The sequence below is a fragment of the Tympanuchus pallidicinctus genome, unplaced genomic scaffold (assembly GCF_026119805.1).
Source record: "Tympanuchus pallidicinctus isolate F22 unplaced genomic scaffold, pur_lepc_1.0 scaffold18, whole genome shotgun sequence".
NCBI lineage: Eukaryota > Metazoa > Chordata > Aves > Galliformes > Phasianidae > Tympanuchus > Tympanuchus pallidicinctus.
Genome location: NW_026294699.1, coordinates 7675423 through 7701048, shown reverse-complemented (window position 1 = coordinate 7701048; position 25626 = coordinate 7675423). Strand labels below are relative to the sequence as shown.

The following is a 25626-nucleotide window of genomic DNA, read 5'->3' as shown; positions in this document are numbered from 1 at the left end:
ATTCCTTTTGACAGTTCCATTAATGAATGTACTTAGATCTCATGCAGCTCTTTACTTTTGTCCATAAAAAATGAGATGCAATAATCCAATTTAGTTACATATTTTAACTACTTCTTCAAAGCTGTCTAGTGAAGCAGTGAAACAACTTCCATGCCAAACTTGTAGCTCCTGGTTAACTACCATCCTCAGCAAGCTAGAAGACAAGGCTGTTTTACCCAAAAAGACTGGATAACTTTATTGCACAGCAAGACGTCTTACTAGTTGGATCTGTACTACATTAATCACATCTCTATCTTAACATTTCAAAGTGAGATTAAAACTCGAGAGAACATCTATTTCTTTCTATCTGTTCCATTTATACTTTGCTCCTTTTTTCCCTTCAGAACTCTTAGAAGAGGTTCCTTCAAAGAAGCAGCCATAATTGATGCTGATGAGGAACAGGAAGAATGACTAAGTGCATCTAGTAATAGCAGAACTGCAAGTGTTGAAACACTCATTCTCCAGAATAGATTATGGACTCAAGGAATTTCTTTCATTGTCATTGAGCCTCAGAGTTAGCACTCTGCTCTGTCTGGATAATTAAACACCGAGTAAGAGTGAATTAAGGACTTTAGAACAGTTTATCTTTTTTCCCCCTCTATTTCTTCAGAAAAGGACAAGAGTTATGCTTGCTTGAAAATTTTATTGACACAACTGTTTGGTCCCAACACACAAAACAGCACTTGAGCCACAAAATAAAGTGTCCAAACAAAGTAGACAGCTAAGAAAAGAATTTCTTCTCCCTCCCACTCCAAGAAAAGATAGTGCATAAATTGAGGGCTTCAGTGACAATTTTCGTTTTCTTTTTTTTTTTTTTAAACAGACATGAATTTGAAGTAGTACATTTAATTGTTAAAGAACTTCATGGTTGTAATACTTTTAAATCTGTAAGTCACATCATTCATTTAACCCTTTGGATAAAAAAATATATTGCAATTCAAATAGCTATTTTGTTACACTATGAACACAACTTCTCAAAAGTATTATTCTATTACTTTCAAACAGCAATTTCATCAGAATCACATGAACCCAGAAAAGATATGCTGACCTCCATAAATGGTTTAAACAACCAGACTCACTTTGACAGATCACCTTTTTCTCTGAAGCAAAGAACCGGTTCTTCAGTATTTTAGATAACTTGGAGCTGCAACTCATGAAAATATTTTTTCTCCAACATATGTTCATCTGAAACAAAAATCTAAGTGCTCAGCATCAACTTTATCAAACGTAAGGTGAAAGCAGATATTCTTGCATTTAACTCAAACTCATTAAAAGCATTCCAAGAAAGCTTACTTCTAAATTTCACTTTCCATAGCAGGATGTCTGCAGAGATTTACTAAGGACTCAGATACTGTGCCACAATGCTCAGAAAAACTTCCAAGTGTTTCTCTGCATTCACAATGGCTATAAATTTATTACAGGTAACGCGAGTCTAAATTTAAAAGATTTTGTAACAAAATCCAACTAGTAAAATTCTATCTATAGCCATTATATTCAGTGGCATTTCCTGTTGCTGGCTGAAAAATTAGAGCCCATGTTCGTTCCTTGCATATTACAATAGAATCCACCTTAAGAAAAAAACAGTTGGCCAGTGGGATCCCTCAGGTACAGGTTCTTTCAATACATCAAGCAATTTATTTGCTGCCTGGCAAATACAACCCATTGTAAATGCCATGGTTACCCAGTATGGGTATGAAGTCTCACACACTGCTAACTAGAGTTGAGGTCATCCACTGGCTTAATCTCTCTTCCAAATCTGGCCCTTTGAAAAGCCAACACAAGATACCACAAATTGAAAAAAGCTTCCGACACCAGGAGTAAGTTTCAGAATAAAAACAGACACAGCTAAAAGACAGCACACTGAAGAATAAGCTTCCCATTTACCAAAGATGCTTAAAAATTGAAAATAAGGTTAAGCAGAACAACCTTAGATTTTCCACGTGTAGTTAGAACTTTCCTTACAGGTGAAAATAGCATCAAAACCTTCCAGCACAAAACATTTTAATAGGACCTGCTCCACTATCTGTCATTTATGCATTCAATGCATATTTCAGAAATATCAGAATCATCTTAACTTCATTACTAGACACAGTAAAACGTGTGTCTGTATCTCAAACTCATGACACCAAGACAGTCTCTTCCTTAACCAAATCCATGCCAGACTGGAACTAAACTTAAAAGGGAAGCTTAAAACATCAGCATCCTAGGAAGCTCCTAAATGGAACTGAGAAGTACAGAAAATATTTAAAACAAGTTTTTACAAAAAAGAAGTCCACATAATCTCCTACAGACATCTTTAACCCAGAACTTACAATGCAGCTACCAGTCATCTGAAAGGGCAGAGAACGCATTTATCCCCTGGAGGACAATCAACTCCCTCACTCTTATCACTGCAGGTCAGCAAGTTAAAACTTCTTAACAGGCTTTTGAAAGACAGATCATGCATTAATACTGTCTGAAACAATACCAGTAAGCAACAGCCTATAGAGTGTAATATGCTACATGTATGATTACGCCACCAACGAGGCTTAAGGAAAATAAAATCTGCTCTGTTTCAGTTCAATTCATGTTTTGCTCTTACTGAACACACATTTATGAAAAACTGTAAAATTTAAGAATAATTTAATGAAAGCTGGATTTTTTTTTCCAAAATAATAGAAAAAATTCTGCTCTGCTAATAGCTGTGTTCAGTGTACAATGAACAAAATCTTCACAGAACACACTTAAATACAAACTGATTCTTCTAGGCCTTTCCTTAAAATACATAAGGGCTAGCAAATAGCTTGACTTTGTGCAGAGTCATAGGTATTTGTTTCCACACTCAAAGAAAGAGTTAAAGCTTTGTTACAGGTGCAAGTGAGAAATTTGCTGCCAATTTCACCTTGTTTTTATGTTGCTTTTTGGCTGGGCTGTCCATTGCTTCCTTGTTTAGTTGCGTTTCAGAGGAGTGACAGGGAGGCACTGAAGTATTCTCTGCAGTGCTAGATGCCACAGAACCAGAGGTCAATTTCTCTTGAGCTGTGGTAACAATTCTTTGTTTTTCTTCTTCTGTTAAAATCATCATCTCTAAAATAAGCAAAGCAATTCAACTTATTAATGCACTGCTCTCGGGAAAAGGGAATACCTAATTATCTACTACCAGAGAAGTGTTCAAAAGAACTCGTTGGCCTGAGTCAAAACAAGGAAGTATGTTATGTTCATCTCTACAACTGGTGGGACATTTGCTTTATGCTCTACTGTCTGTACTGCATACTCTCTCAGAGGTTAAATTTAGTTCTCAGTGCTCAAAAAGCCCTATGGATTTATTGGTAAAAGGCTGCTACAGTTCAGCAAAATGCAGTTTCAGTGGTGGGGGTATAAGGTGCCTACAGAAGTCACCCTAGAGTATCACTGAAGGCCACTTATTGTCAATAATCAAAAGCATCTCACAGAAGGCATCAGCGCCTCCAGTACATTCTATTGGAGGATATACAGATTTATGTTCTGTTTTGTGGGATGTACAAACCACCACAGTAATACAATAAGGCAAGCAAGCTCCTACCAGAGAGGGGTACAGGACGTTCCTCAAACTGAATTAGGTCAGCAGACTCGAGAACCACTGGATCAGGTCTCAGCTGGGGAGATGGTAAGCAGGAAGGAACTGGCTCACACAACAGGTCAACAGGAGATGTATTTGTGAGGCAAAGAAGTTCTTGCTCGGTTTGATTAGGAGCTACAAAAATAAGGGAACATCTTTCAAGGTATCTGTAAGCTGGTATCTGCAATTACTGCTAAATGCAAACTCCTCAAACATAATGATTTAGGAGCTATCATGCTGACTTCACTTTGTTAGGTTGAAAAGCATCTAACTAAACTTAATTACAATATGACAAAACAAAACCATATTACACTTAGTGCTTGCCTGAGTAGATACACCCCAGAGCAAAATCTGGTGTTTTCCAAACTTGAGTAACAAACATAGCTGAGGAACAGAGAGAAGTCACTTACCAGACAACTCCCCTGCAAAGTTACTGATATCTTATCAGCTATTTACATACCAATGTTTAAATGTGAAAATTAAGTCAAAGGTTTCAAAATAAAGTAACTTGCTCTTACTAAAATGCACAAACCTAGACTTCTACACCTCAAGAACCACCTCAAGTTCTTGAAACTAGAGGTAATAAAAAGAAAGAACCAACCAGAGACCACTGCAAGACAAACTGTGAGCTCAGTATATCCTAGATCTTTTATTAGGAGTCAATCACCACTAACAGGGCTGCCATCAGAACTGGCAAGTACGTACATGAAAAAAAACAAACAAACAAACCAGAAAGATCACTGAATTCTCACCAGAGGTGGGAGATAAAAACAGTCCTAGCAGAAACCACTACTGACCAGCTTCTCATTAGCTTTACCCCATAAAGACTGATGAAACTTCCACTAAAATCCACAGGAAACAATTTTGCAGTGGCAATATACATGCTGATAGAGCTGAGAACAACAGATGCCCTTGTCAAAAGGACACATAACTATACAGCCTGGAATAAGATCAACAGCTTTCAAGCCAAGAAACATTTCTGGCAAATATTTTACCTACTAACTCACACAGCTTTCCCCATGCTGCTTTGCTTACTCTGCTTATTTCCCTAAAGATAAGCAATTTCTTATACAAATCAATTTTGCATTACCATTGCTAGGTGTTCCTAGACTTAATTCCATTGATGAGGTTGATCCTGGGGTCTCCATAATATGTCCATTATGGTCATCAAGTTGATTTCCATGATCATCCACATGATCAGCAGGGGGAAAACTAGGTGAGCTAAAACGAGCTACAAAAAGGCAAGTTCATTTGGTTCATTTACTGAAGTCACCTCTTAAAGAAAAAAGGAAACCAAGATACTGACTGAAAATTGAAATGACTTACTTTTCATATCATTTTTCAGTACCACAATTCTCTTATGGCCATGTCCTTTAATCCAGACCACCTACAGAGAAAAAAGTAGAATTATCAGCACATCTTAGTCTCAAAGCCCAGAACAGTTTACTCACTGCCTTCATCCATCCTTGCAGTGAAACTTCTAAGAGTAAACTAAATGTTGCCAACTAAATATGTTGCCAATTTTTTATGCAAGTAAAATCTTCAAAATAATTCTTACCAAAGACGAAAGGCAAATCACAGAACTAGAAGGAATTTCCACTTTGTTACTTAAAGTTTATTTTACTAAAAAAAAGCCATAAGCTGTGTCACAAAATTGTCCTTGCATTTAAGTGTTCTAGGTTAACACATGCCACAGCAAAACTCCATCATGATTCTTGTGACAAACGACCATTGCTTTTCACTCCTGAAAGCAATAACCTACGTTAAGCAAAACTGAACCTCAGTACTGTACAGCTCCTCATTAAAACAAAAATTCTGATTTGATAAAGATGCCAAGAATGTTTGTGATCTTTCTGGGAACAGCTCTTAAGCAGAATTTGATGAAAACAATTTTAAATTATATAACAAAGATTTTTGTGACGCTACTAAAGATGCTACCAGTATGAGCCCATTTGGAGATTATTATTATACCAATAATTCTCACCAAATACCAGAATCATCAGCTGTTCTGTTTTTTTTTTCCCCATGCAGAAATCTCAATGTAACTGTACAAAACAATTTTTCACACCTGTGGAATTGCTCCCAACAGCTCTTCTAAGTTACTGCATCCATATGCTTTGGGCTGCAGCACCTCTCCTGTGTACTTGCTATATGCAACTGGGAACTCATGAAGAAAAATCTGCTGATAATGGTAAGTGTGAAGTAAGGACCTCACATTCTTTGCAAACATGTACAGATTCGTAAGTTTCACATATTCTTCTTCTGCACCATTGGTAAAAACCTAGAAGAAGAAAAAAGAATGAGCACAAGTTTATATATCCTCTAGTTATAACACCTTTTTAAAAGTATAACATGCAGAAATAAATAGAGCTTTCCTACCTCAACCAAATAAGGAAGACTCTTCAGGAGCTCAGTTAAGGTCATGAATCCATATTCACACGGATTAAGAGAAGCACTATGGATTGTTTCATAGTGCTGTTTAAGTTGTTCAACAGAAAGAAAGGATGCTCCATCCCAAGACATCAACAAGACAAGTAACTGGGCAGTGAGAGTCCGCAAAGATTTTCTATTTATCAGCTGAATTTGCTTGCCAGAATCTGTGTCAACCACCTACAAAAATTAATTCAACTTAGGGACAGGAAAGATCCTTAAGTTAACAACATCACATGATACATACAAATATCTGATACTACTCCAGTTAAAACACCAATAAACCCAACATCACACAGAGTTTACTTTAAATACAAGATTTTAGTACTAGTTTTTGTCCACATAGACAATTCCGTTTCCCATTCCACTCCAGCTTAACCTGACTAAGCTCCAGCCTGATCACCATCTGCTGAAATAACAGCATGGAAGCAACTAAGAAAATGCATCTGTATCTATATAGCTGTAAACCCTCCTTTTCTACAGACATACAGCATTTACACATTTTCAGAGTCAAAGCCTCAAATCAATATAAAAAAAGTCAAATAGAAAACATCAAGAGGCTGAGACCTGCTATTATGGTAGGAAATAAGTACTTGTTCCCACCTGACTTGAACTGTATAAAAGACAATTTCTATTCTTTAAAATACTTAGACAAGTAAAAAAATTTAAGCGTGGAGGAATTTCAACAAGAAAGTCAGCAAGAACAGAGGATTTTTGAAGATACAGTTTAAATCCCTTTAGAATCGTCCTTCAGTTTAATGAAATAATTTGTAAAGAACATAATTAAGCACACACTTAGAGAGGGAAATACTTTAAAAGAGTATGTGATATGTGAAGGACTAACTACAAAGACAGAGATTACCTTTACAACATGACAAAGTTTTTGCATTAAAGCTGGAACTGAGCTAACATCGTAGTCGTGAAGACGCAGCGCGTATCCAAATGTTTTACTGTACTCTGACAGTAAGTCAGCCATCATCAGGCAGTTGTCTTTTTGAGATCGGAGCAGTTTAACAAACTGGGCAGCTACTGCTTTAACTTGTTCCACCTCTGTGAGCGTGAGAATTTTCTCCTCCCCGCATTCCAATACCTACAAACCAAAATTGCATTTTGTTAAAAGTGAGTTACCTTGTTTGACTGAAAAAATCATCTGCAACTAAAATTCAGCAATTGCAGATGGTCATTAGCTATGCAGGAGGGCTCAGCTACCTTGTAAGATAACCACCAGCAATCAGAAGCAGTATAGCTTCTGAAGTGACAAAACAGACAATAGCTAGCTAACTTTAAGCAAGACTAACACAATTTGAATGAAACTTAGCCCTGATGCACTGAATTCTGCAGATGTAATACAGTTTGCATAATTTGACTTTCTTAAACTAACCTCAACACACTAAAACCTTGGGGCAGTTACTACTGACGTGGCTACACCAAAGTTTTAAGAACAGCCTGCTAGCATTAGAAGCACACAGTTTAACTTAGACTAAAGTAAACCCTGCTGTGACAACCAGATCTTGTCAGCTAAATGTTTAACACAGCTCAGGATTTTAGAACTTACTTGCAAGACCTCTGGTATGGCTTCAAAGAGTTCAAGTAGTTTCGTAAAACCATAGTAAGCAAGTTTGCACTGACGACCAAAATGGTGATGGTAAGAAGGAATAAATTTACTGAAGGGCATTCGAAAGTGGGGCTGATGGCGCAGCAGGTCTACCACCTCCTTCGAAAATTGTTTGGTTCTTTCAATCTCCTCCTGCGTGCGTTCTAAGAATCAGAAAAAATAAAGCTATAGCTATATACCAAACTATTCCAAAACGCAGTAGAAAGCAATAATAAAATGTGGTGATTTTCAGATTTCTCTCATCATACCAGGTCATGTTCTCTTATGATGTTAAAGACCTGTCCTGAAATCACACATGGGAAGCCCAAAATAAGCAGGTGATCAGTATTTTAGTTTCTTTACAAGCAAAATATTAGAGAGCTTGTTATTTCTGCATAGCAAATAGTCTTCAATCATGCCACATAAAACATAACTGCATGCAGCAGTAGCAGCACTATTTTGCTTTTATTATCTGCTTTCCTACCAATTTCTTTATTGAACAACATTCTTTATTTTTATAACTTCATGGTTTCCTGACTGTTATAGAAATAGTTATAAAAGTAGTGATGCTGATTTGCTTTTGCTGATGTTTCTATGTTTTACTTAATCCAGTTTTAAAATATTCAAAGCATAATTTCTTTGACAACAGTAAGAAATAGTACACTGACATACCTCTCTTGGGAATACAAATTACCATTTCATTATCTTGCTGTGACAAACAGATAGTTGTATCTGGAATTTCTGATATTATATCGGCCAGTTCACACACTCCATATTCAGTAACATCCCAATCCTTAGAGAAACACCTGAAAATTTATGAAAAAAGTATAACAAATTTTAATACACTCTGTATGCCAAAAAGTGTGAATGTTTTGAGCTAATATACAGTAGAATGGTATTAGATAAGCCTCAGATGCTATCAAGATAGGCATAATCTTCATGTTACCAGTAATACCAGCATATGAAAAAAGGAAAGTGTATTGTTATCAAGTTATCCACTTTAATCAGAAAAAAATAAAAGGTTACACCAATGGCTCACATGCCACTCGAAGAGAAGGGCTCCTTAAAGAAACTGGATTCCTTAAACTAGTAGTGAAAAGCAACAATAGACAACTTGACTGAGCAATTTAAGAATACACAATCATACTATATATGGTCACATGTTTAACAGTCTGTATTTGCTCAATTAAAACGCACACTTCTTAAACAGGGTAAGATCAAGAGAAGGCAGAGACTACTTGTCTTCAAAAACACCTTATTGAGATTCACAGTACTATTCAATATACTACAAAGAATTTATTCCCCCTACTTCTTTTTTCCCCAGATTGAAAAGAATCTACTGGAGACAAAAGCATTTCAGGAAATTACCAGAGCTGACCATAAGGGAGATACACATTTAGTAGATTAAGCAGCAACCAATGACATTTTTGCCTTTAAAAGAAATATAACTAGAAGTGGGCATTTCCAAATAGGAAGAACTGCTACACAGCACAGAAGCACATCTGCAGATTTAGGCCACACAGAGTACTCAGATGTTTCGGTTTCTTCACTGCATGCACTGTGCTGCTTTCTATCTTCAGAGGAAGGAAACTTACACACAAAGCACCTTAAAAAATAACAACCTGGTTGGGTTCCTTTGTTCTGTATTGTTTTTTTTTTTTGTTTGTTTGTTTTTTTAAACCATACTAGAACAGCATGCAACTCCTGACAGTAGCAAGACAGCCGTTACTTATGCTCATTCTTGTGCCATCACTAGATCTAATTAAGAATTAGTATATTGTCAGTCTACTTATTTCATATTTTTAAGACTAGTGCTACATCTTTCTCTAACTGTTTATATTATAAAAATATTACAACCTGCTTACTTAAATTCAACCTCACAGCTTCAAATAGGCTATTTCATTTCATTAGTTCCATTTCAAGCTTTGAGCATGTTAAACAAATCTAAAGCTAAAGTAAAGCAGTACAGCCTAGTAAAGCATTTAATTTTAATTAAAAGTTTGAAATTCCACATTGCAAAGATGGAATATACTAAGATTAAAAGCACTGATTCCCAATTGTAAAGACATGCCTATTTCTTCTTGTTTAATCAAAAGATAACTTACCAATGATAAGCTTGTAAGAATTCCCTTACAATAACTTGCTTACTGGCCTGGGATTTCAGAAGCTTCAGTAAGTCTTGAGTGAAGCGTTTCACTTGAGCTCTGTGTGTTAGAGTTAACAGGCGCTTGGAACCCATACCAAGAATCTGAAAGAAAGGTTCTTCTAATCATTTATTTTGTAAAAGAAATGTACATAGAATGCTGAAAACGGAAGCCAATTCTAATATAGGTAGGCTAAAAAAAGGATAAAAATGAGGAGAATGTTTTCAAAGGCAGCCCTGTGAAGCCATACACTTCGTATACAGAAGAATATGCCACCAAGAATTACTTCCTTCATAAGTGCTATTGCAGTTGTTGCATGAGATTAATCAGCTATTTTAAAGCCCCAGCTTGGACACCAACTGGTGTTCAAAACAAAATATGGTCATGTTAGTTTATTTCTTTTAATGTAAGGCCATATAATGTGTTACTTCACACTGAAATCCCTCAAGCCACAAGTTACACAGACTAACTTACTGATATTCAAATGCTTGCTGTGTTCTTATGCTGGACAGCACAATTGCTACTTTACCCAAGCACTAGACACAGACTAAAGCAGCTTCAAACTTTCTACCAGAAATTTAGAATAAACTAGTAATTTAAACAATTGTTCTGGAGGAAGGCTGGGAGAATAAAGATGAAATAGAATACGTTTAAAAAAGTAGATAACCTCCAAGGTTCAATTACCACCTTTTTCAAGGTTGAAAAGAAATTACATAGGATTTATTACGTTATAACAACCAGTAACATACTCGTTTCAGAAAGTTCAGCATAAAAGTACAGCTCTCTAAACAAAGGAGCAGCACCACAGCTCACCTGCAGGACATGAGGCACTGCTTCCAGCAACTCCATTAACTTGGAATATCCGTAGTCAGACACACGGCATTGCTTTGCAAAGTGATGATGGTATGTTGGGATGAATTTACTGACAGGTATGATGCAGGATGGCTGGCTTTTAAGTAGATCTATCACTTCTCTACTGAACTGAATAAGTTGTGGATTACCTACAGGGCTCTTAGAACGTAGAAGCCAAGGATCTACAAAGAAAGAAGTTTGTTATTGAGCTTTCCACTAATAGTCCTTCACTAATTGCTGCAGATTTCTGACAAAGATCAAAAAACAAGAAAATAAAGGGAAATTAAGCTAAAACTAAATTAAATTAAAAAGAATAGCATAAAATGACTTGTATAACTGTTGAAGTGTTTTAGTAAAGAGGTTCATTAAAAAAAAAAAAAAAAAAAAAAAAGACCATAAATAGAACTGTTTACCTGTGGTAGGAGGTGGTGGTTTGTTATGTATCCACTTAATAACTTTAATGCCATTTTGAGCAGTGGCAATATTCACTCCAGGAACACAGGTAATTAAATGTTCTAAAGGAACACCACCCTGGCCTTCTGGCACCATTTCAAGATCATTGAACTCTGACATATAACAATCAGGAAAGCTTTGGAAAGAGAAGAAAGCTTCCATTATACACTAAAACACCACTGTAAAAACAGTCTTAGTGTTAATATTCCTGAGAAAAAGGCTTTAATAGTTTACTAATAGATCACAGAACTCATTTTATAAAGAGTATTGAAAGACACCTTGAATTTTACTTATTTCTGCACTCAGATCTTAAATTCATAATTTCATAAGGAATTTATTTCCTATAAAAACAAACATATGAGGCCTAGACATTTTATCCCAGCAGGTAGATTCAGAGCATTACAACAGCCATCAATAAGGTTTTAGATACTATGATTTCAGCCCTTACACTACAAGTCTAATTTAAACTATTTTACCTTAGTAAAGGCACAGTACCCTCATGGGTCTGTAGAAGACTGTGAACTTGGGGAGCAAATGTCTTCAGAGACAAGACTGCAAAAGGGATTCTGTAAGAATCTGGATCAAACTCATGCTCACTGTAATAGGAAAAGACCAATTTAATAGGTTAATTCAACGCTTAGATTGAGCATATTATACCTGTGAACAGCTATAGTGATTCTGCATGACAATGCTACAGTACAGTCACAAGCACCTCCAATCTTTTCCTCATTAAGAAGTCAACTATAACAATTCTTCAGAAGACAAACATTTAGGCTAAGTTTATATCAGCATTTGACTAAACGTGTAGCAGCACAGCAACAAATGCCAGCCAGTGGCAAGTGAACACCTAGTAACTACAACAGTAGCACACCCCAGCTGCTGTTGAATAAAATAAATGATTCATTATGCAGCTTCAGGAAGCCTTCAACCCACTATGAATAATGATTTACTAAAGATAGCAAAAGGACAAAAGTAGATCATTGCTATAATTATATAGTAATCTTCAAGCTAGTAGAAGTACAGATAACCTGCCCTATGTCACAATAGAAGGTTAGCATAGCTCCCAGCTTCTAAGCAGCATTCATGCTTAGCAGCTGTATCAAGAGTGCCTTTGCCGAGAAGGCAGATCCACGAGAACTGCCTAGAAAATTCAGTTATCTGTTTTCTGCCCAACCAAATTACTGCAATACAACTACATAACAACACAGACATGTTATATGAAACCCTTCTCAGTTTTAATACAGCTGCTAATGTAAAATGCTGTTCAAGTACTTCATAGTATTATGTAATATTTTATACACAGCTTACATAACGTCTTTATTCAGGCAATGCTGCTTACAAACAGGCTCGTGATATTCCAACTCTTCAAATATTATAGGACTACAGTTTGCTGATGAACCATCGTGTGACTGTGAAGATCCCAGGGGACTTTGCCGCGCTTGGCTGCTGGGTAAGAGGCACACCAGCCTCCCACCTCCTTGGTCACGGATTGCCACAGTATCAGTCAGTTTGTACAGGTCTGATACAGTTAACTTACGCCCAAATCTAAAAGAAAAAAGTCCACATGATAAGTTTGCATTTTATGCTTATAAAACAGGAACATTGTAGAAACAACTCTATGGAAACTGGTCAGTACAAACCAATTTTTCTACTTGGCGATAAATAAAAGTGGAACACTACAACTATGACCCCTTAACAAAGGCCAGTATCACAGTCACTGGCTCTTCACAGATATGCTGCAACACCTAACAGCAAAACACCACCTACTGGGTTAGTTTCTATTGTTTACAGTAAATGGCCACAAAATTCAATTCTTCTGGGATATACCTACTAATAACAACTGAGCACTTACTTTTTCTCATAGATTTCTGTGAACTTGAACACAGGCAGACAACAAGCAGGTGCATCCTGAAGAATGGAGACAGTTTCTGAGCTGCAAAAAAAGGTTTTGCAGTGTTACAAAAAAATAACGTTTAATATTAGAAACAGCTATGTAATCTTTGGCCCTGTTTGTGAGATATTTACAGATATATTTCATGAATTATAAGCATGTTAACAGGACAAATTTTATTTCCTTTCACCCCAGCACTATAAAAGACAACACTCCACATCACTGGAGTACAAATAGTATCTATTTGTAACTCTTCTGGTTGGCATCTCTGAAGGACCAGAATCTTTCAAAGGCAGTAATAAGAGTTTCAGTATCCATAAAATGTAACATTACAGCCTTAGTATAAAAAGTTACCAGCCTGATCTTTACATTAAAACTTTGAAATGGCGCGAACTAAAATGCAAGAAATGAAGTTGTAAGTTACATAATACCAACAGAACTGAAGAACCCTTCATACACCACACACCAGAGTGTTTTAAGGCAAAAATTGAGTTGTTCCTTATGCTTTCCTTCAGTAAGAAAAAAAGGACAAAATATTTGTATTTGCACTAGCATTATACTCTAGTAATACCTTCCACATAGAAAATGATCTGAAAGAGCAAGTGGATTAAAATGTGTATTTCTTCCTTAAAGATACAATTCATATGCATCTTATGGAGACATCAGATGTATGCTCTTAACTCAGCTGCAAAAACTACACTGAAGCATACAGTACTACAAAAATAGTAACTGATGTCCAGCATAAGCACCCTACTACAAAAAGATGCAGTCTCTTTAAACGTAAGCAGTGTAAAAATCTCAAATGAAAACTGTCAGCCTTGTTGTATTTAGCCCATGCATCAGGTGATTAGACAGATTCTACTTGGTTTTCCTATAGTTCTTCTACTCTGTATTTTAATTCTTAATTACTGATGCACAATGGCAATTAAGGGAACGTTCATTACCTAAGGAGAGAGAGTGATTTATTAACAGCTCCTGTTGCTAGTGAGACCTGGATCCTTTTACTGCCAATTTTGTATCTGTGAAGACTGTTGACAGCACTGATTGCTTCTTGCAGATTTTCCATTTGCACTGTAGCCTTCAACTGGTAGTCTGTATGAGGACTGAGCTCAACACATTTTACCTGAAAGGGAAAACACACACAACCTTCAGCATTCACCCTTAGATATTAACTTAAGCCAAGCTGACAAGCGTATCAGTCTTACTTTTACCAAGAAAAAAACTCAGTGGAAAAGGAAGAAAGTAAGATAAGCCAAGGCCAACATGACAGCTCAAACAGTAACACATAATGACCCTTGCACAAGGCAAGACCATGGTACTTCAAGAGGTACCATCTTCTGTATGAAAAAAATGGCAGAATATCATCATCTACAGACCACACAAGTAGCATCACCACAAACAGCCTCTACTTGTATTGTTTTCCTGCACTGAGGTGTTCAGGGTTTTTTTTTGTTTGAGAATAAGCAAACTTTGTTAAAAAGTACTGTGTAGAAGTTTCATTTCGATAGCTTCTTAGTCCTGCTCACTTAAAGCCAGACCACAAACAAAGATACAAACAGGAAGTATATAAAAAGAGATTTATTGAAGATATTTTATCCTTTACCTTTCCATGCCTTGAGAAAGTTTCTTGTAAAGTTTGCTGCAACTCTTTTCTGGACAGTCTGTAATCAATATTGCTGATCTGAATATCTGCACCATTTGCAAAGGGATCAGGACAGTCTGTACCACTGGTATGATTTACTACATTAAACGTGAGTGGAGATGATCTATTTGAGAGGTTTGGAGACATACTCCTGGGTAAAATAAAACATGTATGAAATGAAGTAGTTACTGCACAATTCTTATGTACATACTGAAACAGCTCAAAGAGGCACACATCAAGTGCACAAATACAGCACTTGGAAGGCAGTTTCCTACTGCATGTATTTATGCATGCAAAACAACTTTCATACAAACAAAACCAGAACAAAGTATTTCCTATGATGAAGATAAAAAAGTCACTGATATTTCAAAGGGACCCAATTTAATGCATTTGACTCTGGGTCTTCCATTTTAGGAACACATCAAAAAGCAAACACATTATTTAAGTAATTGACAGAAGATATTCAGGCCTCCAATGGGCCTGGAGAAATTTATACTAGGAATGTAAATGTCTCTGAAGTTAAGAGACAAGGTGGCTAATACCCATGAAGATTTTTCAGACACTTTAGAATTATTTACATGAAATAATTTACTTGAAATTATTTCACTAAGTCTCTGATAAAAGCTGACATGGGTTCTGTCAGCTAGCACTATAACAACTTTTTGCATCCACAAGAATTAGTATTACTACATCAGTGGGTCTACTATGGGCAATTCCATACGCAGATATCAAGTAATACAGAAATTGGCAAAGGCCTAGCATGCTGGTCACACTGCACCTTCCAAATTGGTAAGATAACTTACCGAGATGACCAGCAGCTCTGAGATATGAATAGAGGACTGAGTTGTCTTGAGGCTGTCAGCTTACTGAAAGCAGAGGGATAGCTGACTTGAAATACAGCTTCATCTTTATCCTTTTTATCTACAGGGGAATTTGTAGTACTCCTGGAAACAGAAGTCTCTTTCCTATTTACAAATACACAAAAAAAAAATTCATTATGTTGCATAATTCACATTAAAAGGTATCATTAGCAGTTAATTTTGAACATACTTATAACTACTTTTACAGGACGACTCTCCAATTCCACTTTTTTTTGTTGTCAGAGGTACAGGAGCTGCTGCATTAGAGTTATTCTGAGAAGGAGTTTCTCGTAGATGTTCCTGTTGGCTTTCAGTATTTCTACTGATAGTCTTCGATTCGAGGCGGCATAGCTCCTATACAGAACAGGATGAAGGTCAGCATGAAAGCACCATACATTCCTTGCCATACTCCTTTCCTTACGATGGAAAGCTAAATTCCTTCTTTAATTAGATTGTCATTGGAACCTCAGCCAGGAGGTATTTCATTTTCTATGACAGAAAGCAATAACTGGTCAATAATGAACTGAAGTAATATTTTTGCTACACTGTATTATTTGTCCTTGTGTCCTTTAAAAGGAGAAGCTGATCACTCAGTGTTACACTCAACACCACCTGATCAACACTGCCCACAGAATTAGATCTACAAGGTCCCTTCAAACTCAAGCCAGTCTGATTCATGATTCTACAACAGAAGTTAAAACTGCCATAAGATCCAAAACTCAGAAATATCAACAGTATTTCTAAATGAAGAAAAACATGATAGCTAGAGGAAAAAAAAAAAAAAAACCACCCTCAAACTCACTGCATGCTTTCCAAGCAGAAGTATAACAAATATACATCTCCTGCAGGAATACATTAGTTTACACATAAAACAGGATTGACAAATTAAAATACAACTCTAAAAGAAACAATCCTCAAAACACGACAGAAAGCAAGGTACTAAATAAGGCAGAACAAAACAATACCTGTAAGCTTTTAACGTTTGTGGGTTTGATGACTGATCCATGACTCTGTAATCCTCTCCCAGCAGAACCTTTGGTACCAGAAGACTGATCACTTCCATCTTTGTTGATGATACAGAGCTTTGTACTCCTGTTAACTTTTTTGGGGGACTTCACCTTTTCAGTACCAACAAAGTTTGAGCTTTTTGTTTCATTAAGTTCTTTGTTTTTGGGAGCAAAAGAAACAACAATCCTGTTGCCAAAAACATCTTCATTTTCCATTCGCTTCCGAGCTCGTTCAGCACTTTCTTGATTTAAGAAGCGGAGAATCGCACTGCTTCCAGAAATACTCAGGACCTTTCCTCCACAGTTGTCTGACAAACGTCTGAGCCTATTACTGACACTTTTACTGTCTCTGTTTGTTGGCAGATTGTAAACATACAATAATGTATGGCATGCCTGTTTCAGGGGAGTAAGATTTTTAATTTATGTCAGAATACTCATGTGCTGTTCCAAAACAGTATGTTTTACATTGATTCTGCTGACGTGCTCTACCTTGCAAAAAGAAAAACATTTCCACAACTTTCAATTCATTCAGAAACCTAATACCAAGTTCTGAAAATTTCATCTTCAACATGTTTTAAGGATAAAACAAACCAAACTCTAATGGATCAATACCTGATTACTTCTTCAGATAACAGACCCCAATTGCAACATAAGAATGCTATGTAATATAAGTCTGCAGATACATACAGTTAAGTAAGCTCCTTCTAAGAAAAGGTTATGTGCTGAGCAGAGATAACACAGCAAATCCAGATAGCATTACCAAGAGGGGGAAAAAAAAAAAAAAGACTAACTAAGCCAGTTTCTATTACTAAAGCATCACAAGACTATCTTAACGTACTGCTAAGTTCTTACCCTACTTTCTGCCAGTGAAAGAAACATGTAAGATACATTACCTAATAAAATATTTAGTGAAAAGCATGGGATCTTGCTGTTGTACTTCAGTAACACACTTGGTTCTTTTATTCTTAATGTAGGAAGCATACAAACACTCATTAGTAACTAAATTACAGACAGTAGTCAAACATGTAGCAGACATGTCTCATCAAAAAATAATGCATAGTTTAAGCCTCCTTTTCCTCTGGAATAGAGAAAGATGGGTTTGACACTTGGAAGTGTCTGTTGAATTAAGAACATAAAACCTTACCGGCATTTTCAGTGGTAACCTTGGTGGCAAGTCTGAGATAAACTCTTCAAAACAAACAAGTTCATGAGCATGATGTAAGAGTGCTTCTGAGGCTTGGTTTTTATGTACCAAAATTATCCGAAAACCATGCCGATGTCTCAAGTCACTGAGCTCCAAAGCAAAGTTCACATCCGCTGGGGGGGGGGGGGGAAAAACAAACAAGAACACATTGGAAAAAGTGCAAATCACGGATTAAACAAACAGAGCCTTAGACTTCACTTGTCAAGTTTTATGCATTCCTGAAGACTTCCAGTGACAAAGCACTAACAGCAACAAGACTGCAATAGATGTAATTCAGAACAGCAGTTAGCATTCCACCTCAGAGTTGGACTTCCTTATGGTATTATTTTCTAGCAACCTATCAGCAAGGCACTTGACTGCTACTGTAAATTTTCACAACAAATAGATGTTTAACCTACTGTGGATTACAACTTGAGGGAGGAACCCAAAATACACAGCAATTATGGTTGAGCTGCTGACATATTTAGCTGCGTTATCTGCTGCAATACTACAGATAACTCTCCAAATGCTTTAACTAAGAGGTGCTTACTCTGCTTTTAAAGTAAAACCAATTGTGTCTTAAGTTCATACTGAATCTGTCTAACATTAGACATGCTTATAAACATTATCTAATGACATTTGACAGATGCCAGTGATAGTTTACCTAAAACATCTTACTGTGCAAACTTTTCCTATGTTGCCAACAAAATCATTAATTCTAATAAAGCAATTCAGATAAAGCTGGTTCTAAGCACTACTGTAGGAAAGGGGAGACACTCTGTCACATGCAAAAGTATTACTGAAGAACAGAATTCTGTGCCAGGGATTAGCACTGCTGACACTTACTTGACACAAGAACCACAGTGGCAGGTGCAGTGTGTGTATCAGCAAACCTCCTAAGACTCTGTCTGAGTTTGTCATCAGCAGCATTCTTTGCTGTGGCATTGATGTGTGCAACAGTCACCTGTGGAAATGCAGAAATACTCTCAAGGGCCTGAAGGTAACTTGTGCTAGATCAAACTTTAAGAAAATGTTTACAAGCTTTCCCTTGCAGCTTCTCTTTAAGAGGCATCTGATGATTTGCAATATATATAGATGCCAATTTGCTCTAAAGAGCAGTGAGCTCCACTGCTTGTTGCTCAGCAGTGTCTTAGGGATGACTTCTACTATTCTGTTAACAACTCAATTTCCATGCTTTGCATATATTAAAAGTATATGCTGCTAATATAGAAATATTCCACAAACACTCATTTTTAAATAGCTGATTGACAAACACGCTAAGTATTCTTATAAATTCATTTTACCTCACAGAAGTATATATTTACAAATAACTAGCTAATGATTGTTAAATCAAACTAATACTAGCCAGTAACAAAGAATTTGCTATCACATCTGCAAATTTATGAGTGAGAATTTGTGAAGTAGAAACCTGCACAGGAAAAGTCAGATACCAAGAAAAGATACTACTGATGGAAAAGCAAATTGTTAAAAAGTGTACCAATCAATACCACTCATTTGCATCCATCCTCATTAACCAGCACAATATTCACTAACTGAAGTTAAAACCATTAAGCTTCCTAGTTAATGCCACATTCACAGTTTTGAAAGATAATACATGAGAATACTATGTAGAAACATTACTGAATTAAAATACATGTTCTCAAATAGTACAATAGGGTAATGCTTTCTTCATACCTGGCAGTTGTTCAGCTCCTGAATAACTTCTTTGTTTTCTTTGCTAATGTCACACACACAGATGAATTCTGCTTCTCTGTGACCTTTAAAAAACTTCTCACGAATTCTCTGTACAACTGCTACAGCTGAACGGCCAGTGGGTACTGAGCAGTTTTCAATATCCCAGAAGACTCCAATGGGAGGGAGGTTTTCCAGGACTTGGCCTGTTACTGCAACTTCTGGAGACCCTGTACAGGTTTAACACAGGTGACCTTAATTCCAAATATGAAAAAACCACATTATATATACACTCAAAAAGGTTATAGTAAGTGTAAACATTATGTCTTTACTGTATCTGCAAAGGGAACAGACACTAGAGTAAGAAAATCCTTTTTAAAGCATGGGTGAAGAACTTGTTTTTACATGTAACTATAAAAGAAATTCAAATTTCTTAAGAACTCCTTCTGGTTTTTACCATCTTAAAAATACAATTGTCAAAATCAAAACTGCAAACTATGAAGTACATAGGAAGTTAATCAGCTTTTAAAAACAGGTGAATCCAAGCTATAATGCTGCAGAACACACAAGGTATTATCTACAGCTTAGTCTGTAACTTCATAGAAGTTCCCAGAAAACAGTGCAATTTAAGTACTGTCACAGTGAGTTCTCTTAAGGAAAATGGCTACTGAGTGCAAGCTTCTAACAAACATTTACCATAGTTCTGTGGTGATTTGCCAAGACTGCTTGCTAGTAGCAAACTCTTCTCATTTCCTGTTCCTTGGGTTCCACAGCCATTACATATTGGGATAGAAACAGGTGCTGTCTGCGTATTTGGTGGAGGAATATTTGGCCAGATTTTAGCAGCATCAACTAGGCTGTTTCTGGTTGGCTGTTGGGACAGTTTCATAAAATTGATATTTAATAAACAAACACACAACTTCAGGCTAAAAACATTCAATTCCTCTTCTACATTGAATGCAAGTTCAAAAGCACTCTAGCAAGTTATTTAATTAGGATGCTTCCAGCCCTAGAGCCTTCCCTAGCATACTATGCTCCAGATTTTCAAATGCAAAGAAAGATCCTATTTAACACCGCATATGAAGACACACCATCTTGAAAAGTTACTAATGTACTAAGAATCACCTACCATGTGAAATCAACACAATTAAGAGTGCAAGGCTCAACTCCCACATTCTCATCAAAACATACTGACTTCACTTAACTTTATAAATTTACTGAAATGAAAATATTTCTACATTAAACTGAGTAACACATCCTGCAAAGCTGAGTATTATTTCACTTGAATTTCCTATTAATTCATGTTCTAAGGAATACCAAACTAGTACTGAAGCACAACTTACAGGTTTGGAAAGAGTGAACCAAGACCAAACCAAATAAGGACACCCATAAAGCCTCATGTATTTCATGATGACTTACAAATGGATCTTTACTAATCAGCACACAAAGGCACTCATTAAGTGTTATTCAGCTTTTTTTTGAATCACCACTACAAAAAATCTTATCTGGAACTGTCAAGGAAAGAACCATCCTTTGAATTCAGTCAAAACTGACTACAGATACACTGCGTCTCATCTTCTCATTAAGCTGGATGTTGCTTCAGAAAAGAGCTAGCCTGCAAGGGGATTCCACTACATGTGAGCCATGCACCACCAAAAAGGAAGATGGAAACTGGAACCTGTGGCAGTTGGCATTTTGCTCAAGCTTTATTATTACAACATTAACCATATACCACACTTAATAAACAAGAAACGCGATGCGTACAAACCTTGTTCAAGCAGTCACTGCAGTAGTGAGAGCCCTTTAAACAAACGGAAGGTGCCACACTGAGGTGCAAAGGGTTGGCGCACACATGTGATGTTAGCTCCGACTGTGCAATATGCTCGTCCAAGCGGCCTGTAGCCCCACTTGTGAATTCAGAACAAGGAAAATAACCAGAAGATGTGCAGCTCTGAAGGGCTGGGAACTGATGCAGTTTGTGCACATTACCATGACAGGACTGGAAATGAAGTTTTCCACAACAGGGCAGATGTTGATAGGAAGATACACTGTTTTCTATGCACATGCCAGGGAATTCACTGGCAATACCTGCCAAATTGCTTCTAGCTGGAGGGTTCTTCAGTGAAGATGCAGAAGGGAAACCAAATCCCGACCCTACTTGACAAGTAATCGTCCCAGTGCTTTTTGAGTCTAATATTGTGCCAGGGTGAATCACACTACCATCACCAACACCACAATGCATTTGTGGAGTACAAGAGTCAGAGCCATGAGCACAGCAGCTTACTTTCGGGCCAGGAGAAAGCTGTATTTGCTGATGCTGAAGAGGATGAACATCAGGAAGCGGTACTGCTGGAAATAACTTAGAGCCAGCATTATGAGACGAAGCATCCTTCGATTCTACAACACCTTTCTGGTTCTCCATGTAATCTTTCTGAAAAATGAAGACTCAGTTACATTCCGAAACATGTATAAAACAATGTTTTAATATAAATACTGCACATATTTGAACTGTTTGAAGTGTTCTCTTTATCTCACTGTCTGAACGTGTAAAATATCAGTGCCAGATTTAATTTAAAACATGCCAGTTTTACATGGCAACCTGAGGTATGTAAGTACCAATGAGATTTAAGAAAAAAAGATGTATAAGCCAAACAGAGGGTTTCTGTCAAAAAACAGAATGTGAAAAGCAGAAAACTATTTGGCTAAGTTTGAGAAATACTATGCAGCCACAAAGCAAAAAAGGAATCTTTAAGAATAAACCAAATGGACAAAATGTAAACTAACAAAAAGCCACAGTTTGGAGATACAAAAGTAAGTCTATTCAAAAATCATCAAAAGGTGATTAAAGTTTTCAAAGTAATACATTAAAAGACTAAGAGTTCAAAAATCAGAAATTGTATGAAAAAGAGGGCAGAAGACTAAACTCTCATTAAACTATATGTGCTTTTTGCCTACTCTTAGCTATCAAAACATACGCACAAAGGCTGTAACGAAAACTAAACAAGGTTATGAGAAGCACCAGAAATGAAAGTCAGTGCAGCAAGCCTGCATACAGCTGTTCCAAGGCTTTAGATCAGTACTTTGAATCAACTTTCAGTTTCTGAATTGAACTTTGAGCACTGCATACAACGTAGCAATGAGCAATAGGTTACTGAAGTTTGAAACCATTACCTGGCTTATCTTATGTACTGAAGAGCTAAAACACCACCTAAAAGTATTAATGTATTCAGCTCCAGAATTTACAGGAGTTCCCCTCCTACCATCCTAAGCATGAAACAACAAACAATTTGTGCCCATCCATTTCTCCCTTGCCTTTTAACTAAAGACAGATGGAACAAGCATGGACACTGCTGGAGCTTGCTTGCTTAAACAAGTGTTAGACTATTATTCCTAACCCTTAGCACTCTGTATCTAAAAAGTACAGAACAGTTATGGAACATAAACATTTGAAGAAAGAAAATTGTCTGCTCTTTAACTGTTGTCTGCTCTTTCTGCCCTCCCTACTCGCTTCTCTTAGTCACAACACCACAGTTAGGAATACTGCTCTGTGCCAGCTATGCTTTTTGCAAACCAAAAACTTACCGTTTTCGCACTACAAGGCAAAGTCTTCTCAGCAGCAGAAAAGCAATTAGAAAGTTTCCAGAGCCATGGTTTAACATCATTCTCTTGTCGCTGAAGCCATCCAAAAGATCTATTACAGAGGTTCTCTGTCCTGTTTCCTTCCATCATACAGCCAAGCAAAACGGTTCAACATTCTTCCATCCCTCCTTCCTTTCATTCTTTCCACCTGCTAAAGAAAAAAAAAAAACCCAAACATTTTACTTCAGGTTAAGGAAGACAAGATCACAGTGGTCTTATGAATTCCGCTACATCACACTCCTGCATTATTTATCGCAAATTTAATTATGCATGGGCCATAGCCTTGACTATTCATGCCTATTACAGAAATACACCTCATGATTTGCCATATAGGTAATGGAATCTAAAGAAAGACTTGTTTAAGCCCAAGGCATTACCTATAAAATCCCAGAAATGCATTGCTGTTGACATAAAACAACTCCCAGAAACTTCCAGGGCACTTTCCCAGAAAGAGAAGCCAAGGGGTAAGTTTTCAAGACTAGCTCACTGATTACAAACCAGATGAAAGTGATCTCAGCTAGAAGATTCAGCCTCCATATTCATTGTTGTTTCACTCAAAGAGCTACATACACTCGCATTAAGCACACAGCATTCAATAATACAACCTGAGTTTTTAAATCATAAAGATCTACAGGCACTCCTTTCAGTTCCCAGGCAGTTCCATAGTCCCACTGCATCAGCTCAGCTTTATGGAACCACAAGACAAAACGATGCTCCACCAGAACAACCTACAATTAGAAATGAAGGCTCCATACCTTTTAACTATGGGCCACATTGATTAAACTACAGCTACATGGTCTTTCACATTTAACATTCACCACAAACCTCAAGGACTACACCCCATAACACCGACTTCGTCCCAATGTTATTTTTAACCACAAAAACAATTTTTTTCTTCAAAAAACAAAACAGAAAAAAAACAAATCAGAAGTGTTTATTCATACAATCCGTAAACACTTCAACATAATGCGAGATATTAAGTTAAAAACTTCCAGAACTCTCGAGTAGGCCACTTCTGAAGTCTGATAATACCCAACAGAGCCGTTCCGCTTACGAATTAGAAAGATTAAATACAATAAGTCAACAGACAGGAGCCAGGCGAGCCCCCCGCGGCCGCGCCTCGCCTTCGAGACCCGCAGCTCCCGGCAGCCCCCAGCCCAGGGGGCGACACCGAGCCCCGGCCGCTGCCCGCTCCCAGGAGGAAGGCGCAGCCCGCGACACTACTGGGCAAACGGCCGCTCCTCCCGCGGGCAGTTCTGTGCCGGGGCCGTTTGGCAGCTCCCCCAGTGGAGGCGGCCGCAACTCACGAAGGAAGCGGGCCCCGGCAGCCCCGGGCCGCAGCGTTCCGCACGGCCGTCCCCACCGCGGGAGCGGCCCCCGAGCGCGCGAGACCGGCACGGCCCGTCCGCTTCGCCGCCCCTTCCAGAGACCCCCGCCTCACCTCAGCCGCCTCCGGCGCCGCCACCCCTCACATTCCGCCGCCCTCACACCCCTTTGTTGTCCTCCCTCCCCCCGCCGCTGTTCCTTCCGCCGTCAAGCACCGCCGAACGCCGGAAAGCAGCCCGCTGTCGCGCAGACGACTGCCGTAACACTACACTCCCCCCTCCTCCCCGCAGGGCTGAGGGCGGTGGCTTTTACACGGCGCGGTACGGCGCGCCGAGAAGGCGGGGCGGGGCGGGGCTGCGGAGCGGGGGTAGCGGAGTTACCGGAGTTACCTCACGGCGCGGCTGTTTGCCTACAAGACCGGGACAGAAGTATGGTGTCAGTTTCCGTAGCCGGGACTTGTTTCTTGGGAGCCGAGCCTCTTCTGGAGGCGAGGGGAGTTACAGGGTGCGGGCTTTCTCACGTGGCGCTGTCTTTCGGCGTGACACTGTGATATTTGGCTACGTCCTCGTTTTACCTTAGCTCTTAGTGGGTTGCAGCCGCCAGCAAAGCTCAGAGTGACAGTGCTCGTATCCAAATCCACTTTTTCTCACTTCTCACTTTTTCCAGTTTTTTTTCACTTTGTCAGTTTGTTCAAGGTTTCAAAGGGGTTTTAAAGTCACGAGAATATCTTCCTTTCTTAAGCAGACGCAAATCCAGTTTTAAAGACTGCAGAGAATTGTGGACCATCTTTACACACGCAGAATTAGCTTTCGCTGATGTTAAGTGCTTCCTTTTAGTTTTTATGTGGAGTTCTACTATGTTGCATCTTGTTACAGGTTCCAGTAATTCTCAAAAACATCAGCATTTGTGATGACTGCTGGTGATCAGATCATGTTCCAGCCATAAAGCTCATGGTTCTGTGTTCAGTTGCTCAGTGTTTGCAGCAAAGCCAACTTCCTCCTATAAATACAGTTTATTGTTGTGCATTGCATTGTGGATAGCAATAAGCTACACAGCAGTACGGTGCTGTGATTAGATCTGTGGTCTGTTGTGTTCATTATCCATTTGATTTCCTTAAAGTCCTCCCTTTTAGCTAGCAAGCTTTAAATTTATCATCAATAACCAACTCTTGTGGCAACCTGCTGCAGAATAACTGCCAACATCACTATGTTGTCCAGTGTCATTCATCAACTATTTAAGTTGTCTGTTGATTTCACTCCATTTAAATGTATCTGTTAAGATCTTGCACCACGGGGTT

General features: G+C 38.0%; 2 protein-coding genes across 5 annotated transcripts in view; one reads left to right on the top strand and one right to left on the bottom strand.

Moving 5' to 3' along the window:
* Positions 1 to 662: 662 nt before the first annotated feature.
* On the bottom strand, positions 663 to 24568 carry MARF1 (meiosis regulator and mRNA stability factor 1). 4 transcript variants are annotated; one of them, XM_052680101.1, is made up of 27 exons: positions 24445 to 24568; positions 22947 to 23154; positions 21133 to 21795; positions 20061 to 20235; positions 19368 to 19594; positions 18519 to 18636; positions 17634 to 17806; positions 16448 to 16882; positions 15673 to 15836; positions 15426 to 15587; positions 14584 to 14773; positions 13925 to 14103; positions 12942 to 13022; positions 12398 to 12634; positions 11566 to 11685; positions 11050 to 11225; positions 10598 to 10818; positions 9746 to 9888; positions 8313 to 8446; positions 7602 to 7804; positions 6909 to 7136; positions 5996 to 6226; positions 5685 to 5897; positions 4943 to 5003; positions 4707 to 4847; positions 3581 to 3751; positions 663 to 3105 (listed from the first exon to the last, which is right to left on the bottom strand). In XM_052680101.1, the coding sequence occupies exons 2-27, from the start codon at positions 23091 to 23093 to the stop codon at positions 2873 to 2875; spliced, it is 5226 nt and encodes a 1741-aa protein (XP_052536061.1). In that variant the 5' UTR covers positions 23094 to 23154; positions 24445 to 24568; the 3' UTR covers positions 663 to 2872. The 4 variants fall into 4 exon arrangements, with proteins under 4 accessions (XP_052536061.1, XP_052536064.1, XP_052536062.1 ...); XM_052680104.1 differs by having other exon boundaries at positions 21649 to 21795; XM_052680102.1 differs by lacking the exon at positions 4707 to 4847.
* Positions 24569 to 24709: 141 nt separating this feature from the next.
* Positions 24710 to 25626, top strand: part of NDE1 (nudE neurodevelopment protein 1) — a 49402-nt gene continuing 48485 nt past the window's right edge. The window contains exon 1 of the mRNA XM_052680119.1: positions 24710 to 24867. The gene's annotated coding sequence lies outside the window, so the exon portion shown is untranslated. The remainder of the gene's footprint in view (positions 24868 to 25626) is intronic.